Consider the following 20,436-nt stretch of genomic DNA (forward strand, 5'->3'; position numbering starts at 1 on the left):
TGATCATCAGAGTTCCTGGGCCGGGCGTCCTCTCCACAGGTGAGACTCTCACCAGGCCTTGGTTTCCAGCAGTTTATACAAGCAGTTACAGAGTTTTTTCAGAGCCAGCATTCAATGTTCCCATGCACAAATGGTTATCAGTGGCATACGTGCACTGAGCCTCCTGGCTATTGTCCCAGCCCTGCAGTTGTGTATGTGCATTGTTTTCCCTGGTTATCATCCCAGCCTGGCACAGATGGCCAGTCTGCCCCAGGTCGTGACGCCCAAAGGACCTTGAAATTCTTACAAATTGCAACTATCTCTGTGGGAGAAAGGCCAGTTTCTGGGAAAAAGGCCAGTTTCCACCACACAGAAAGCAGCTTTATATTTCTTTGTGTGCTGGTGGCTGTAGGTTAATGGAACGGCCAAATATGGCTGCACTCATGTCAAGACAGAAGGGAAGTGTAAGCAACTACCCTTGAGAAAAGGGTTTTCATACATTTAAGAACTTCAGTCTTCTTGCTTGGTCTTAAAAATCAGATAATAGGAAAAACAATGTGTTTATCCTTGTAATTTTTCTAACAAGTAATCATAGCACCCAAATCAGCTTATAAATGTCAAAAAAAAAAATAGCACATTACAAATGAAGCCATTCCACTCCTTAATTCATTCTAGGTTAGAATGAATTTATCACCAAATAATCTTCTTATTCTAGGAACCTTCTAAGATTTGTACTAATAAAACCATAGTAAAAGATCAACACTGATTTGGCCTCTAGCCTCTTCTCCTGCATGTCAATGGACGTAACTGGAAGCACTTCCTCAAGATTCATTTCTGAAGTCTATAACAATTTCCCAGGGAGTCCCCCCGCCACCTGCCCAAAAAAAGACACACTCTCTCTAATGTAGGTCAGCTCAATAATTTGCAAGACCGAGACAGTGACTAACCAGTTCATTCCACTCCAGGCAGATGATGGAAACTTCTCCCCTTCTGCTACTAATACTCAAAGAGCAACATGGAAGCATCATGGGCAGAATGAGTTTATTTCTATATTTTGGTGTGTTTTGCCTCATTCACAGGTGAATAGCCAAACAATAAATGTAGAAAGATAATTTTTGCTAGTTTTTATTAAAGGAATTAGTTTGCTTCTGCCTATACTTAACATAATATCTACCTTGCTACCCAATCTTAAGCCAACAGTCACTACCTTCAAGTGTAAACTACCTCAGAGGTTGTTACACAACATCACGGTGGCAATATGTAATGTACATATTGCAGCCCTTGCAGTAGACAAGCCATTAGTTCTTGCCTTGCAGTTTGTTTCCAGCCACAATCATTCCCACATCATAAATGTCAGGCCTATAAAGAATTATTTTTTCCACATACATCACTTTAGGGTCAAAAGCTCAGATATATAGTCTTAAGTCCCTTTCATTATAATGTACGGTTCCTGCACTGACCTTTTGTGCCTGGTCCAATTCTTTCTCCCCACCCTTCCCTCCTGCTTTCCTCCTTCTGTCATAGATTTAGAGAAGAGAGAGGCAGAGTATTATGTAGTTACCAGAACCAGGGAGATTCTCTTGGTGACATAAAGAGATCCGAACTTTAGATCAACCAGCTTATGGGTGAGTCTTTCTTGCAATGTTTTTGTTCTACATTTTTCTTTTTATTATTTCTATTCTCTACCCTGATGTCACGGTCTCCATTCTAATCCAAAAACAAGTACATATATTAGATGCACAATATATTACTTTGGCCTGGAGTTTGCCATTGGCATGGGCACTTTTCTATGTAAAGGGCTCTAGACCATCAGGAGAGGCCCTAAGAAACAAAGCCCCCACTGTCAAGATGCTGGCTGTCGGAAGGTGAGATAGGAAGGTGACACAGGCAAATTCCATGGATTGCCTTCCTCTATCCTTGAGAAAGGAACAACAGTATCAGATGGATCTGAGATCTTCATAACAATCTTGTGAGGTAGGAGAGTATGCAGCTACTATACCCACTTTTCCACTGAGGACACTTGAAAGTCTTTCAAACAGGTGGGATGTTTCAGATCCAAATGTAATGAATGATATGCAGACATGTGACCTGAGAAGCGAGTTTGTCAATCTTGTTTCATTTGAATGTGAGAAATACTTTATAATCTTTTCAGTCTTCTTTCAACAGCTTTTTGAGAAATAACTTGCTGTTTTAAGGCCATTTCAGTTGCTTCATCCATCAAGTGAAAATAAAAACAAGGCTCACAGGATTTCAGATCCTGAGACTTAGGGTAAAGGGCAGGACCAGGACACAGGTCTCCTTAGAGTCTGAGATTGAGCGATTTGCCCAGCTTGCGTTCAGAGCACGGATGGTCACCGGGGTGGTCTGGGCAATGCTGCAATGCATTTATTTCTCGACTTAGGAGGTCAGAGAGCTGGGGTCAATTATGGGTTGCTCAGAAGCAGCAAAACTCAGATGAAGCATCCGTCTACTGGTATCAGCACAGAAACCAGCTCTGGACATGGACAGTATTCTTTTGGCTTCTTGGTACACCCTATCCAAAGGTTTTCCTGAACACTGGATCTACATCATCATCGTCACTGACTTAATCACGGCACCAACAGGGATGTGGAAGATGGGCACGAGCTACGGAAAGGATAGAGTCCTGATCCTCAGAACTGCTCTAATCTTCACCATCAGTCCTACCACACTTCCCTCATAAGGGTCCACTGCTCATTTGACTGAGCCTCAGCTTTTTCACATGAGTGGTTTAGAGTGAGACTTTGGCCCAGTGGCAACAGATCAGTGGGTCAGGCAGAGGAATCTTTGGATTCCTGGCTCAGCTCAGTTCAAGGGGACCCTTGTCTGTGGAAGTGCCCTCCAAGACTCCTGCAGTCCAGGTGAAATTCCAGGGCCTCTAGCTATGATGGGGGCTCTCTTAGTCCTCTCCATCCAGGGAGCAGATGGGCAGAGGAGTGGTGTTGTTGGCGCCAATGCTGTAGAAAGGAATAAAATAGGGCAGGAGGCACCCAGGGAAGGGATAGTGGGGGAAAGTGAAAATGTGGGAGCAGTTACAGTCACATTGTAGAAGGAGATATCATGGGCCTCATAATCCAGGAAGACTTCCACCTGGTGTGGAGGGACTGGCAAGGACAAGAGGGGGTATTCATGTATTCATTGTTGCCTGCCCGGTACTCATTTCCTTCCTCAACCTTATCCCCTAGAATCCATAGTGGGGGGATAAATAGATCCCCTCCTTCCACACTTTCTTTACACACTCCCAGGCCCCATTCAGACCTGTCTACCACCTCCACCGCCCAGTAGTGCTGGCCTGAGGAGATACTTTGGCTGCCCAGGACGACACTGTAGTGATAAAATCTCTCGGGATTCTCCAGCAGTTTATGCTTGGTGTCTCCATAGCGCATACATTTTCTTTCCTTGGACACGATGAGGTGGGAATAAGCAGTGTTTGGTTCCAGGTTCAAGTAACCTAGGGAAAAAGATCCTGGATGGTATCTCAACAGAGCCAGGGGGCATGGGTGAGGTCTCCTTCATAAATACAGCCACATTTTGTCAGTGACTGGGCTAGGAGGTGGGGATGGATGGGGCATCCAAAGGGCACTGAACCATTTTATTTCTCTGGGAAGCGTCTCTCCCACTGCCCATCACAATCTCCCCCAGCATTCATTACTTGCATATGTCTTCAGGACTTCTCTTAGCCCCAGCACACAGCAATCCGTCTTCAGCTCCAAGGATACTGGTTCTGGCCTCTGCAGGCTCCAAGATTTGCTCCTGGTAGAGGAGGGGTAAGTCTTGGGGCTGGAAATCCTGGATCTGCCACATGGGCCTTCCCTTAGTGCAGGTAAGAGGGCCTTGGCCTGGGAGATATTCAGTGGGATGCCCCTGCCCAGCAACACCAGGCAGAGCAGAGATGTAATGATTATTAGACTTAGCCCAAAGGGTTTGTGGCACAGAGAGGAGAGCATTCCAATTCCTACACTGTAGGAATGAACGGTCAGATGTGCACTTGACATTGGGAGGGGAGGAGGTGCTCCACAGAGGAAAAAGGTTCATACTCTGAGCTCAGAGCATAATGAAGACATCTGAACTGTTTTTCCCTCCTTGGGCGATCCACTTGAAACCACACGTTTTATAACTTTACCTGAAATTCTTATTGGTAACACTTGAAATGTATTTGATCAAGTACAAAGAAGAAAAAAGAAAGGTGAATAAATCTTCTTTAGTAAATACAATGATAGAGGGAAAAGATAATGGACCAGCACCCCACTGTTCCATAGGTACTGTGTCTATATTCCTTTCCAACCTCTGGTTATGGCCAGGCCCCACTATCCTTTATAAGGCCGCCTAGGGGCTCCAAGGATGGGATGGGGACATACCTGTTTAAGACTTCCTGGGGCCGGCCCCGTGGCTTAGCAGTTAAGTGCCCACGCTCCACTACTGGCGGCCTGGTTTTGGATCCCGGGTGCGCACCGACGCACTGCTTCTCGGGCCATGCTGAGGCTGCGTCCCACATACAGCAACTAGAAGGATGTGCAACTATGACATACAACTATCTACTGGGGCTTTGGGGAAATAAAAGGAGGAGGATTGGCAATAGATGTTAGCTCAGAGCCAGTCTTCCTCAGCAAAAAGAGGAGGATTAGCATGGATATTAGCTCAGGGCTGACCTTTCTCACAAAAAAAAAAAAAAAAAAAAGACTTCCTGAATACCTTAGACGGAGAAGAAAAAAGGAGCATGAAAGTATGTGCTGTTCCTTGGAGGGACCAGACAGACAGCAAGCTCTGAGAGTGGGTTTTTCTAAGAGAATGGGAGGCAGAGAACAAGGCTGAAGAGAAGGCCTACAGAGGTAGAGAGGGGAAGCCTATGAGAGGGGAGCAGGGCAGGCTGGGCTCTGGCTGGACTGGTCAACTTCAGGCTCCATCTCAAGACTCTTAGGCCAGAGAGAAGGCGCTGCCCCACCTACTAGGCTACAACTACAAGGGACCAAGTCATCCGCTCACCGGGATACAGAACAGCAGGCATTAGTGGGAGGTGTACGGGTCCCATGTCAGGCTCCCAGGCCCCATTGAAGATTAGGGAATCCTCTCTCCTGGAGTCCCAGGCTTTCTTGAGCTCTCACTCAAGGTTCCCAGGAAAACCTGCTACTCATCTGTAGCATCCAGCGGACAGGCCTCTGAGATCTCTCTTCCAGCTCTGCAATCATCCTCCATAGGACTCAGCTCTGTTGGAGGAGCTCATTGTGATTCATCTCCACTTTTTGCATGGTCTCCCCCTGCTCCTGCTCTAGGCTAGCCAGAGCTGCAGCTGCCTCTACTTCCAGCCGCCACCCTGGTGGCTGTTTTTTCTGTGGTAATCTTGATACTTCTCAAACTCCCACATGATACTCTGCTTTTGGGTTTCCACCTTTACCTGCAGAGCCAAGAATGGAAATCGGCACAGATATTGTTCATGTAGGGCCTCCCAGGATTGAAGACACTGTCACATGCATACAGATATGCTCTGGAATGTTCTGATACCAACTGTATGCCTGGCACTTTAGATGCCAAGATAAAGGATACTATTTTTCCTACCTTTCTGTTCCCAGAGCTCCAGTACATGCTTCTGGGTCTCTATTCCTACTCTTACCGACCCCAGTAGGGCCCAGGTTATTATCATGGCACTACATACTCTAGACTATTTTCTATTTTCATCATAATAATATTCTGTTTTCAGAATAATGACCAGAAGCATTATACTTAAGCCTCTAAGGCAGTGTAACCTAGCTACACTGTTAGATGCTTTTGCTTCTTGCTGGTACTATATAAACTCAATATGCTGTTTCAGTGCTACCTTCTATTGATCAAAAGTTTTGATAGTTTGGTAGTTATAGACCTCTAATTTATTTCAGAGGTGATTTTCCAGTATTTTAATAACAACTTTTAGTAAATATGCTCTAACTGGGAAAAGAGAAATAGAAACTATGCTTTACTAAGCGTTACACAAATGATGCTATTGTAAGCTAACACATTAGTGAGGCACATACTTTGCCTTGCTCACATATGAGGACACAAGCCCAGAGGTTAACCCTGTATCACAATCAAGAAACTGGAATTGAGAGGCTACATGTCCCACCTAAGGTGCATATGTTTAGAGAAAGCAGGTAAGAGGACCCCTGGCTATCTGACTTCAAACCCAACATTCTGCCTCACAGAGATGAGGAAGCTACCATGGGTCAGCTCCAGGAAAACACAGGGACCACAGAGGCTCCTTTCCCCAGGTGGCAACCTGCCTTCCAGTTGGCAGTTCGTTTCCTCTCACTAACTTCCAGCTTCCAGGCCTCTTCTTGTTCTTTCCTCAGATGTTTCAAAGCCTCATGCAGTTTGCATTGAAAGAGATAAAAACCTCATGAGGATGCCTCATCAGCTCAGGTTGATAAGGAGGCTTCCTAGCATTGGTGGGTGATGCGAATACATGTGTCCCTCAGAGGGTGGGCCAAGATGAATGCTGGGAGAAAAGGGAATGCCACAACAGGAGCGGATTCCTACACAGACGACATCCAAGGTAGCTCTTGATCTGAGAATCATTTCAAGTCCCACATTTTCTAAGTTTCTGTAAGGTAGAAGAAAAGGTCCATTTCCAACCTTGCCAGAAAATGACCTTGGACTTTCCTATCCATGACTCTTGTTATCCTTATCTGATTTTTTATCCTTTGCTCTCCTAAAGCCTTGTTCTTCAAAGCATGGTCCAAGTGAGGCAGCAACAACAGCATCATCTGGGAGCTTGGTAGAAAGGCAAAATCTCAGGCCTCACTCCAGGCCTCCTGAATTAGAATCTGAATTTTAACGAATATTTGGGTGGTTCCTATGCACATTAAAAGTAAGAAGCACTACCCTAGAATACTAATGCAAGAGATTACTACTAGAAAGCATCAGTGTTCTGATAATAATATTAACCATTTTATTAAAGATTTACCAAGTGCCACATATGGCTTAAGCACTAAATATAATTTAGTACTCACAATCCCTTGAGACTGGTATTATCCCCATTTTATAGATAAGAAAACTGAAGCTTGGAGAGTGAGCTACTCAAAGTCATTCAGCTTGTCAGTGGTTGGGCTGGGATTTACCCAGTTCTTTAATTCCTATGCGTATGTTATACTGCTTCCCTCTTCTAATACTCTCAAAACCAAATGAGTAAGTGATATTTTTAATTTTTTTACAAATTCTTCTTACATAGGAAAACAGCTAATATACAGAATTTGTCTTCTACTCTTGCCTTCTAATCTAAGCTTTAAGAAAGAGAATTAAGACCAGTGCAGATCAATGGATCACTGAATCATTGGGATAAGGACTGTGACAAAGATGTTTCAGCATGGACATCTGAAGAAAGAACTAGAAGGTGGGAGCTGATCAGTGTAGCTATAAAAGGAGTAGCAGGTTTGTCAGAGATGACTTTCCTCTCAAAATGTCTTAGTAGAAGAGAAAGAACATGGGCAGAAGAGCAAAAAGACCTGAGTCCTAGCCTTTCATTTTCCTTTGACTAACTCAACCTAAGGTCAGAAGGGATCTGACAGGGTTAGATTAGATAATCTCACTCAACTCTAAATGACTCAGCCATGGTTGCTTCTAGCTTTAAAACCAATGAGCACGATCTCAAATCTCTAAGCCTCAATTTTGTCTATAAAAAGAGGGAGTTAATGTGACTCACCCAATGTCAAATGACTATTTGTATCATTTCTAGGAGGGTTGCAGGTTCTGACAGGTGCAGCCTTCACTACTTCACACCCAAATTCATCTAAGCATCCAGAACCCCAGCTAAACCAAACTGGTCTCCTTCAAATTCTCAGTATGGAAAGCATACTGGGATCGAGGATGGAGTGTGGAAGTGGGAGGGAAGGAAATAAAGGAGGTCATAAATGAAAGAAGGGTGTGGCTCATGTATAGGTCTCAGGGAGCTGTGGGTGTGAGGAGCCAAAGAAATGAGCTCTCATTTTGTCCCTGGGGCTGCTAGTCAAGTCCCTGATCTAGAGATAGCCAAGTGAGGGGCAGAGGAGATATGGGTGGCTAAGCTTCTTCTCTCATCTTAAGCTCCCAAGTGCCATCCTCCATGGGCATGACACTGTGGGTCTGATGCTCAGAGGGCTGGCTGCAGGCCTCACATGTGATCAGGCTATCCTTGCTGCAGAACATCTCCAGCTGTTCCCTGTGGAGCTCACACACAGCCCTCTTCATCCCCATTCCTGAATGCAGCCCTAGCAGCTGGACTTTTTCTAAAACATTGGTCAGCTGCCAATTAGGCCACAGGTTCCTTGGCTGAACAGGACCCTGGCAGAGGGGACCCGTGTAACCCCAGTTCTCAGATTCTCCTGGGAACTCCCAGAGTCCAGAGAGACGGCTGTGGCCACAGTTGATGCTCATGGGCACCCTCAGGAAGGTCATGCAGATGGGACAGGACACTTCTTCCATAATGGCTTCCACTAATGCTGCAGGATCCATGGCTCCTTCTCACCTCCTCCTCAGAATATGAAATAAAGCAGGCAGAGGTAGTGAAGACTGAGAAGAAGAAAAGAAAAAGAAGTAAGAGAAAAAAGTAACAGAAAAGCAGAGAGACCAGTAATAGGGATAATTAGTGACTGAAAAAAACAACGTCCTTATTTGGATGCTTTACTGACTTTGTTTAGTAAGCACTGGCCTTCCCAACTGATGTGCTGAATGGGTCTCATTATTCACACCACACAAGGGACATCTGGGGATGCCTAAGCGAGTGGATGTTAGGAGTTCTCAGTTTTCACTCGTTGTTCTCTGACCCTCCTCTGGGTTCCCTCACCAGACCATTCTCACTCCACCTCAATCCGGCTCTCCAAATCAGCATTGCTCCTCTTGAAGGTGGGGAAGGTCACATAAAATGTCGTGTTTCAGTATCCAAAATAAGGCCAGACATACCCCTAGCTTCACTCTCTGGTATGTTTATATGTATACTTATATACTTTAAGGTACAGAAAAGGTAATATGCCAGAAGCCCATTGTCTAAATGCTCAATTTGTTTTCATCTGTTGGGCACTGAAGTGTAAGGTGTAAGGGAACGAGCAATATTTTCCCCACACTCTGTAAACCCCTACCCACTCCTCCAGCACTAACATTCACTAAGACGCCAAGACGCTCTCTTCAGTGATATGTTAGAAGGAGAATGAAGAGATACCCCTTGGGAGATACAAAGTTTTCTGATGATAATGAAGCCCGTACTGATGAATTCACTACTCTAGCAAGAAATCGAGATATCTGCCAGGGCCACATATGGGTACAGAACTGGAATGGTCAATGGCAGGCTCTTGGCACAGTTGGCAAGATTTATTTGTTCACTTTGCAGGTTTGTGTTACCAGTTATAGTCTGCAAAGGGAAGAGCCATGTTGGTCTTAGCCACTGCTGTATCCTGAGCACCTCAACAGGGCCTGCAGTTATTGCTGAATAAATATATGTTGAATGAGTAAATCAGCTAGACAGAAAATAATTTCTAAAGCCAAAATGTTTTTATAATTTGTTAGGTAATTGAGAGCATATTATACATTAATAATGTATAATATTATATATAATATATAATAATAATAGCAAGCACTCCTTAAGCACTTACACTACATGCCAGGCACTATTCTGAGCATTTTACATGGATTAACTCAGTTTATTTCATAACTCTAAGTAGTACATAACTAAGTAGTACATTATTCTACTCTTCTCATTTTTTGGATTTGTGAGGATCTACTATTGCCTTTAATGCCTCAGCAGGAGCCAGGTTGAATCTCAGGAGAGAGTGGGCCATCTGCCCTATTGGCACTCTTGTAGTTTAGCTGCCTCGTCTCATGCTGGGGCTATTTCAGTAGAATTCCTACTGCCTTATGCAACTGATTGCCCACTTTTCCTATCCATATTCCATGTCATTTTTTAGGTTTACATCCTGGCCTATCCTCTGAATTATCCTATAGGTAACAGGGACCCACAGATTTTAGAGTTTAAACTTTTAAGTACAGCAGTTTTGGGGAGTAGTTCTTCTGCAGGCTTGAAGACTGAAACTTCTAATAGATGCTATGCCTAGGAAATTAAACCTAAATCCCCTGGTCATTAGGAATGTGCTGGCTGAGGAAGACATGAAGAGCCCCCACACTCCTCCAAAAGACAACAGAAAACCTCTCACCATTCGTGTCACTAATGACTGTGTCTCTATTGTGGACTTGGGGATCTGGGAGTGTGTGGCGTCATCTCTGGATTTTTCATATTTTCCATATATCTCTATATCCTTTGCCATTAAAAAAAAAAAAACAGACAAGAAACTTTATATCTTGTCCCTATTGGCTTCTTTCTCTCAGCTTCATTTCTGTCCCACGATGATGCCCAGGCAGAAGTCAAGACCTTAAAATATGGCCCATGTACCCTGCTAGCCTCATTTATTTTTATTGTCTTTCGAGTACCCCTCACTTTACCTTCTCTGGTTTATTCTCTGGAGAATATTTTACCATTTCATGTCTTTGTACTGAGGTCCATGCCCTTCCCCCGTTTGAAAAGGTTTTCTGCCTTGGTCTCCCTTACATTCTATTTCTCTTCTCTGTTCAAATAGGACTTTATAATATGGTGTCATGAGAAATATTTAACCAGTGAAGCCCACCATGAGTCCCAGGAAGAACTGAGGAACAAAAGAGTGAAGAGAACTTTGAGAGATTAAGTATACTATCAGTGTGAACAGTTCTACAACAAAGTGAAATGAATTATGATTGCTAGAATTTGCATCCTGACTCTATGGCTTAATAGCTATTTGACCTTCTTTGCACCTCAGTTTCGTCTATGAATGTAGATGTAATAATGGCAGCTACTTCGGAGGGTTGTGAAAATTGAATGAGATCATCTTTGAGAAGCTTTTAGCACAGAGCTTGGCACATAGCAGGCTTTCACAAATCTAACTAACCTTGGGTCTTTTGTTTTCTTTTCAGGATGCACTCCATATTCTTCTAACTCTTAGGTATCCTCTGAGGATTGAAGAGACAAAGACTCTTCAACCATTAAGCATCTGTCTCCTCCTGCAATCTGGAAAGCCCCAGGGGCCAGAGTACAGAGAACAATATCTCTGGAGGAGTTATAGTGTTTGGCTGCTGGGTAGAAGCCAAGGGAAGCCAAGGTGTCCAGGGAAAAATCAGGATGATAGAAAATCTAAAGGAGAAAGAGGGCTACCAATGGGAGGTCTTTGAAAGTGACAATACTCCTCACCATGATTCTCTGTTGTTCATCTTTGATCTTATGTCACTTTTCCTGCTCCTCCTGCATAATCCTGTGTAAATCCCTCTTCTTTTGAATGAAAGAAACGTGGACACATTAGAGGAAGTCGAACAGAAAAATCTACAGGGATTTGGGTAACTGATATGGGGACTGAGTGTTGGGCTGATGCGGTGTCAAGGCCAGAGTCAACCTAGAAAGGAGGATATAAGTCCTCAACCTGAGTAAAAAGGGCTGGCCAGGTCTAAAGGATACCACTGATACGAGCATAACCTTCTGGAAATGAAGATAGGATGGGGTAGAGGGAGAGGGAACAGGGAATACATGACTACTTTGGTTCAAATCAGGGAGAGGAAGGGGTAAGTCCAACGTTTAGATGATGGAGAGACTGTTTTTAGGGACCAAAGAGAGTTATGAGAAAGGAAAACAAGCAGTAGGGCTGATTTGGAACATGTTACTTTTTTGTAGAGTGAGACATAAGGTTATCGTAAACACAAAGACTCCATCAAATGAGTCATGCCTTATTGCTTTTACCTTTAAGACAATTTTAATTTGAATTGTGTATTTCCCATCTTTTAAATAGGAATGAAAAATCCTCACATATCTTATGATTTAGTTATTGTAATTAAGTAGCTTCTCTAATCTTTTTTTAAGTGATTGGCTCTCCAGGTCTTCATATCCCTGTGAATGTCTCTGCAGGGCTGAATGCTGAGGCAGGTTAAGGGCTGGAAATGTCTTAGGAGAGCTTGGCCAGACCTTTCTGAAGAACATCTGAAAAACTGAGAAGCAATTGTGTCTGTATCTTGATCCGGGTAGTGGCTATGTGGGAGTGTTCATGTATTCACTTTATAAGGTTTATCAAGCTGTGTACACCTGAAATTTGTGCATTTTTACAGTATGTATGTTATACTTCAATCCAAAAGTTAACCAAAAAATGAGGGAACAAGCAGTAATGTTGAATGTTTTGAATATGTCAAGTAAAATAAAGAATGAAAAGGAATCCCAGGCGTGGCAACAGTTCATTGATGGAGATCATTGTTGATCTTAGCAAGAAAATATTTCAATAGCAATAAATTGAAGAGTGAAATAAAAAGATGACTAGCCAAACCAAAGGTCCTGTCATTTGAAAAGACTAATAAAATATGTAAATCTCTTGCAGTGCTAACCAAGAAGAAAAAGAAATGAGGAAAACACAAGCTTCAAGGGAATGAAAGTTATGAAGAGCTAAAATTTGCCAGAGCTGGAGAGAGGAGGGATGGGCAGGGCACGAGCTGAGACTTCCCTCAGAAGAAAGATGGATTTACACAGGGCAGGAACCAGGAGAGGAAGGTCCTGGATCAGAGGTGAGTTCGTGGAGGAGTCATTCTAGTTCCTCAGTCTCTTCGTGTCTAAGCAGTGATTCTCAACTCTGAGTTTGTGGCATCCAGAAAACACATAGCAGTCTTAAGGATATCCTGAATTATTTTTTCCCCTCTTCACTACCATTCTACTTCAAAAAGCTTTCCATTTTCTTCTCATGATCTATCACTGAAGATGTCTCACCCAGTGCCTGTACATAACATCGTTCTTTTATCTGACCATGAAGCAGAGCTCATTACTTTATTCCGTATGTTCCATTATAAGGTATTTCTTATGCTGAGGGTGTTTTGGTTGTGTCAATGGTGTTTTTCTGTTTCAATAAAAATCATAGTTTGTAATCATATCCCAGAAATTTGAATGTTAGAAACCTTCTAAGGACTTTCACCAAGGCGGCTGTGTTACCTGGTATGGAGTCAATCAGTGCTTGGCTATCCAGGGGTAAATGGAAGAGGCAAATGTATGTCACATGGTTAGGATTGAGAACCAAGTGAAGGTTTGTCTAGTGCTTGATTGACAAAGAAAATGTTACCACAGCTAATGGGATCCTGAGTCCAGTGCTCCATCATTGTGATATACTCAACTTTTTAGAAACGAACAAGGTCCCTGATGTAATATACTCAATTTTTTAGACACAAACAAGGTCTCTGATGAGAAATTAAAAATAATTAAGTAGAGATAGTGTCCAAGGGTAGGGATATGGGAACTTCTTAACCTGGAAGCTCCTTATTGAAGGGAGGGACAGGAAATGATGGTTAAGGGCAGGCAAGTCTTGAGGCTTGGCAATGAAGGACCCTTCATTTAAGATTGCCTGGACACCTGGGAAATAGTTCTTGGCATACATATGACTACTGTAAAGTCAACACAAGTGACACAATTGGTTTGCTGACCCATTAGGCTGAAGCCTCCAGAGATGCAATATTAGGTTAATAAGAGTATTGAGGAAGGAGAAGATCAATTATAGTTAACATAGTCTGACCCACACCTGGGACCTTAAGTCCAGATCTGAGATCAAGCCAAATGTCCATGTGCCTAGGAACAGAAATGATCTGATAGTCATAGGAAAAACAGTTGAAACAGCAATTTAGCTTGGATAAAGGATATTTGTCACACCCACTTTCACGCTGTTCTTAATCCCATTTCAACTTGGCAAGAGTTGATGTGTGGCAGCAAAGGTGTTAACTACTCTTAGACTTTTTTTTTTTTTTTGGTGAGGAAGAATGGCCCTGAGCTAACATCTGTTGCCAATCCTCCTCTTTGTTGCTTGAGGAAGACTGTCCCTGAGCTAACATCTGTGCCAATCTTCCTCTGTGTTTTATACGGGGTGCCTCCACAGCATGGCGTGACAAGCGGTGTGTAGATCTGTGCTCAGGATCCAAACCAGTGAACCCTGGTCCACCAAAGTGGAGAGCACAAACTTAACCACTATGCCACCAGGCCGGCCCCTCTTTGGCTTTCTTATTAGAGATTGATTGTCAGCAAATATAAGGGAGCCCTTTACATAAAAGCTATGAATAAAAAAACAAGGAAATGAACAAAAAAGCTTCAAACAAAACAAAACCCTAAACTTGAGAACTGACCTATAATGAACACATAGTGAGTTCCTCATCATGGTCAGATTAGAACCTTGCTGTTTATAGTCACTGGGTGGCACATCTTCACTGATAGATCATGGGAGGAAACGCTTTAGGCAATGCAGAGTTGAGCTGCCTTTCTTTTCTTTTTTTTTTTTTTTTTAACTTGGTCTCCAAAGTCACACTTTTCCATTTGAGTATGCTTTTTAGAGCACTCTAGAATGACAGGATTAAAAAAAGAAGCCTCATTTTTTATTAACTATATTTTGTTGAGCAACTAGGTACCATGCATAATGCTAAGCACTTTTAAATATCTTCTCATTTACATCTCAAAAATGTCTCTAAGAATTAAGGACCATTAGCCCCATCTTACCAAGGAGCAAAGTAAGACTTGGAGAGTTTAAATAACTTGACCTAGGCAAAACAGCTAGCAAGTGACAGAGTAGGGTTTTCAGTCTTGGGAGCACGTATGTAGAACCAATGCTTTCTGCCACTTTGTTATCCTGTCACTTGATGATGTAAGATCAATGCATTCTGAGCGGAGTATGTAGAAATATGCAAGATTTCTATGCTGTAGTCTAAGGAAAGACAAACAAGAGGTTCTTTGAAGTTTGACCCAAGGCTGAATGTTACCACAGAGGAAGAAGGGTCGCTTGTAAGGAGTGTTCTCAGACGGTTGGGGGAATGTGCACATGCCCAAACACCATATGAAATCATGGAAACCATCCATCTGAAACTGGAAAGTCACTAAAGGGATGTCACACAGGAATAGAATGTAGTTAACACTGACCCCTTATCTTCAGGTTTACCCAACCAGATTATTACATATTATATGATATGGTAACACATGAGGGAGGCAGATGGAGACTGAATGCAGCAATAAACAGAAATTGACAAGCTCCTACTATACAGAGTAGTGCACATCTGTCCCATCAAAACTGGCTGAGTGAGACTCCTACCATTTTCATTTTCCATTACCCATAGTTGTGTTCTGGACTATTAATCTTGGGCTGGATGGACACCTGGGAGTCACAGGTGTTAACAGGAGCTGGAAAAACCTAGAGTTGAATCTCAAATTTACCATGTACTTGCTATGTAATCTTGGACAAACTATTTAATCTCATATTAATTATATCAACTGGATATATGGAACAGACATTTGTCCTATTTTACAAATGGTTAAATACACTTAGATTATGAATACTATACTTTCCAAGACAGTACTGGTACATACTATGTTCAATAAAGAGTGCTTTCCTTTCTAAAGGATAAAGCTTCTTTGTTGTTTGAACTATCTTGTTAGTTTATCATGAAGAGTTATCCATATTGAAGAATCATAAAAACCTATTGGGGTGTTCATCTATAAAGGAGCCTTAATGTCTTATTTGTAGCTATTTAATGTGTTAATTGAATCTAGGAAGTCTGGCTGAAATTAAGAGAAGGTAGGGATTCTAAATATTTCCAGATAGTTTATTATCTCCTAATGTTTTTCTCTAATGACATTATTTTCCTGAATCCATTAATCAGTGTCTTTAACCAGAAGGATACTTCATTCATCTTTTCCTAGGCACTATACTGAAGATACAAAATATGACATGTTCAATCTCAGGAAGTTCATGTTTTCATTCAACACATTAAATATTAGGAGCTGAACATACAAAGATAAAAGAAAAACTCTTCCCTGTGATTTCTCATTCATTCATTTTTTCAACTGTTTGCTATAATGAGTACACATATCTTCTTTTAATGGAATTGTGCACCACAGCTATGGGTTAAACAGTTGATATAAGGTGTAAGGTCACGAAAAAGACATACACAAGTGAAGATGTTAAAGCCATAGACAGAGTATCAGAATTGCCAATTTACGTCCCTCGGAAGTTAGCATGGGAGATTCTATGAAAGCTCAGAAGGTACTTAATATAGCTTCAGTAGGGGGTGGGGGAGGATGTAGAGGAGAGAAGACTTCCCAAAGGAGGTAACCCCTGAGCTGATCTTTGAATGACAATTAGGAATTAGTAAGGGAAAGAATACTGAGGAGGATGGAAGGTGTAGCAGGATAACTTTGTCAGATGCCAGTTTTCTGATTCTGAGGATACCACCAGGCTCTCCCACACCACAGCTGGGAACAAATATTACAGGATTGTATCCTTTCCTTACAGCATTTTTATGCACTAACGGGAAAGCAGCCTCATCTATGATGCTGGGGCCACACTATAACCACACAATGAAAACCCTTGCCACCTTCTTCCTTGTGGGTATCCCAGGCCTGCAGTCTTCACATCTTTGGCTGGCTATCTCACTGAGTGTCATGTATACCATAGCCCTGTTGGGAAACACCCTCATAGTGACCATAATCTGCATGGATTCTACTCTACAAGAACCCATGTACTGCTTCCTGTGTATTCTGGCTGCTGTGGACATTGTCATGGCCTCCTCTGTAGTGCCCAAGATGGTGAGCATCTTCTCTTCAGGAGACAACTCCATCAGCTTTGGTGCTTGTTTCACTCAGATGTATTTTGTCCATGCAGCCACGGCTGTGGAGACAGGGTTGCTGCTGGCCATGGCTTTTGACCGCTATGTAGCCATCTGTAAGCCCCTACACTACAAGAGAATTCTCACACCTCAAGTGATGCTGGGAATAAGTGTGGCCATCATCATCAGAGCTATCACACTTATGACTCCATTAAGTTGGATGGTGAGCCATCTACCTTTCTGTGGCTCCAATGTGGTTCTCCATTCCTACTGTGAGCACATGGCTGTGGCCAAGTTGACATGCGCTGACCCCATGCCCAGTTGTCTCTACAGTCTGATTGTTTCCTCCATTATTGTGGGCTCTGATGTGGTCTTCATTGCTGCCTCCTATAACCTGATACTCTGGGCAGTATTTGGTCTTTCCTCAAAGAATGCTCAGTTGAAAGCATTAAGCACATGTGGCTCCCACATGGGGGTTATGGCTCTGTTCTATTTACCCGGGATGGCATCCATCTATGTGGCCTGGCTAGGAAAGGACATAGTGCCTTTGCACAGCCAAGTGCTATTAGCTGACTTGTACTTGGTCATCCCCTCCACCTTAAACCCTATCATCTACAGCCTGAGGACCAAACAAATACGGGAGCGAATATGGAGCAGGCTGATGCACTGCCTCTTTGACCACTCCAACCTGGGTTCATGAACACAAAGTCTGTTGAGACTTTCAGCATTCCAGCCAACTTCAAAGATGTCTTACAGATCTCTGGAGTTGGGTTGCTTTACCTGGCACCATAAAAGTTCTAAGTGGGAGCTATAAAGTGTATCTTTGCATATCTTTTTAATTTCTTGGAAGAATGAGAATGAAATGATTGATTTTCTGACTATAGTTTTTAATGCTTTCAATCAACTAGTATCCAAATCACAGATAAGTTTGGGTAGGGAATATAGATCTGGGGTTTTTCTTTCTTTAGCTTCTCACCCATATTTCCTACTTAATATACTACCAGTCCCTGAGCAGAACAAACCAACCATTCGGTCCCCCCACACTTGGCTGATTTTCTCAGAATTGTTCATCTCCTGATGAGATTATATGAAAGCAGCTATTAATATATGACCCTGGCTTCTGGCCCATTGATGAATCCACTCAACTTGGGTCATGTGCTCTCACCTGGACCAGGGTCTTTCTCCAGTCAAAATGGTACCCAGTTTATCTGAGGAGATATAAACTTGGATCACTGATGGTGTCCATTTTCCAACATATGAACTTAGAAAGAAAAATCAGTTCCACAGCAAGAGAAGCAGATTAGCAAGATGGAATTAAGAAACTGAGTCTCTGGTTCTCAGGTTCCAATTCTTTTTGGACATCCAGGTGCATCCCTGTTATTAAGTTCTGTAAAATACTTCTATATCCTTTTAATATATCCCCTATTGTTAAGCTAGTTGGACTCATTGTACTAATCACGAGCTTTTTGTTTGCAAGCAACGGAAGCTAAGGCGTATAAGTTTGGTTTGTGACATCTTTCTCCATGCATCTGACTCCTGGTTGTGTAACTGAGTTTTAAGACACAAAAGTGAAGAATCAAATATAACACAGGCCTTTCTTTTTGTGCACACGTCTAAAGAGGCATGCCCTGTGATGAAAATTTTAATAGAGAACAATATGAGTAATGAAGCTGAAATGCCACTACTCTTCTTCAGGTCACCAGATACTTAACTAGTTTTTGTTTTTATTTTCCCCTTTCAGAAAGTCTTAAATTGAATAATCAGTAGATGTTAAAAGAAAAAGATTTCTTATGTAAGATATATGTACATATTTGACTCTGGTATATTTGAAAATCATAATAAAAGATAGTTTCCTAATAATATTGATACCAAGTTATTGTATCTGAGTCTTAATATCTCCTTTCTACTGATGGGGGAAAAAATGTTAAATCATAGACGGTACTGAAAATTAAATATAATAATGAATGGAAAGCACATAACTCAACATCAACATACTGTGTGTACTTAAAAACTATACCCAATAAATTTATAATTTCATAATTTTAAGGTGTAGTTTTAGGCTTATTGAAACTGCAGTCCTCTGTAGATCAGCACACATGTGATGGGACCCACAGCAGACTCACAGTGTTTGGTTCTTAAGAGATTACAACCAAACCTGCTTGAAAAAAAGGGAGACTGGATTTCCTGTGGGGAGTTGCAAACCCAAGGATGTACCCTCTGTCTCTACCTTTTGCTGAACCCAAGCATCTCACCCTTTTAGTAGCCTTTCCCCTCAAGGCTCAGGCATTGCACCCTTTGGTTCTGTGCTAGTATACAAGGATGGGCAAAGCTCATCCCTGCCTTGTAGTAAATGATCTCACCAAGTCTGAAATGCCACTCCAGATATTCCAGGAAGGTGGAGGCACTTTACCCTCCACATTACTACCTGACTCTTCCCCTTCTGGACCACTTTTGAAATTATCCATCTAATTAGTTTTTGAACAGGGTTATAATTTAGTACTATCCAGTCTTTCATGCTGCTATGAGGCAAGAAGAGCTTACTTTTGTTTTGATTCAAAGCATAGTAATGAAAGGTTCCTCACTTAAATATTTATCAACACACACACACAAACACAGTGCCAGACTGGGGCTACAATGGTGAACCAGACAAATAAGCCTTGTCTTCATGGGATTCTTAGAAGGAAGGTGTACCCTAGAGAAAGGGGTTTTCATACACTTAAGAACTTCAGTCTTCTCTCTTGGTCTTAACAATCAGACAATACTAAATAAACAATGTGTTTAAACTTGTAATTCTTCCAACAAGTAATCATCAGCTTATAAATCAGCTTATAAATGTCAAAAAACCCCAAAATAGCACATTAAAAATAAAGCCATTCCACTCCTTACTTCATTCTAGGTTTGAAGGAATTTATCACCTAATAATCTTCTTTTTCTCAGAACCTTCCAAGATTGGTCCTAATAAAAACATAGCAGAAGAACAACATTGATTTGGCTCATAGCCTCTTTTTCTAAGTGTCCACGGACATAACTGGAAGTACTTACTGAAGATCCATTTCTCAAGTCTGCAAACAATTTTGCGGGGAGTACCCACACACAAAGACATACGGTCCCTCTAACTTAGGTCAGATCAACTCTTTGCAAGATCAGGTCTGTGACTTACCGGTTCATTCCCCTCCAAGGAGATGATGGAAACTTCTCCCCTCTACTGCTAACAGTGCAGGAGCAACTTGGAAACATGGTGGGTAGAATGAGCTTATTTCTCCATTTTGGCCTGTTTCACATCCTTCGTATGTGAACAGCCAATACGATGAAAGTAGAAAGATGATTTTTGCTATACTTTATTACAGGAATTACTTTGCTTCTGCCTATACCTAACCTTGCATCTACTTTTCTGCCCAATCCTAACCCAACAGTCACTACCTTCAAGTGTAAACTACCTCAGAGGTTGTGTTACACAGCATCACAGTGACAATATGTAATGTACGTGTTGTAGACCTTGCAATAGGCAAAGCCATTAGTTCTTATATACTTGCCTTGCAGTTGGTTTCCAGCCACAATGAGTCTCACATCATACTATTAAGAGATTTAATGAACTATTTTTGCACATACAAAATTAAGTCTATATATCAAAAGCCCAGATATACAGTCTTAAGTCTCTTTCATTGTACACATGGCTTTCAAACTGACGTATGTGCCTAGTCCGAGTTTTTCTCCCCACTCTTCCTTCCTGCTTTCTTCCATCTGTAATAGATTTAGAGAAGAGAAAAGCAGAATATTATGTAGTTACCAGAACCATGAAGATTCTCTTGGTAACATAAA

At 42.0% G+C, this 20,436-nt stretch overlaps 1 protein-coding gene and 1 pseudogene across 1 annotated transcript; one reads left to right on the plus strand and one right to left on the minus strand.

Annotated features, from left to right (window-relative positions):
• Positions 1-2,896: 2,896 nt before the first annotated feature.
• On the minus strand, positions 2,897-8,454 carry LOC131409022 (E3 ubiquitin-protein ligase TRIM68-like; annotated as a pseudogene).
• A 7,873-nt stretch (positions 8,455-16,327) lies between these two features.
• LOC131408720 (olfactory receptor 52I2-like) lies at positions 16,328-17,317 on the plus strand. The gene has a single exon (XM_058545767.1). The coding sequence runs from the start codon at positions 16,340-16,342 to the stop codon at positions 17,315-17,317; it is 978 nt and encodes a 325-aa protein (XP_058401750.1). The 5' UTR covers positions 16,328-16,339.
• The last annotated feature ends 3,119 nt before the right edge of the window (positions 17,318-20,436 follow it).

This window comes from Diceros bicornis, chromosome 7 (assembly GCF_020826845.1).
Source record: "Diceros bicornis minor isolate mBicDic1 chromosome 7, mDicBic1.mat.cur, whole genome shotgun sequence".
Taxonomy (NCBI): domain Eukaryota; kingdom Metazoa; phylum Chordata; class Mammalia; order Perissodactyla; family Rhinocerotidae; genus Diceros; species Diceros bicornis.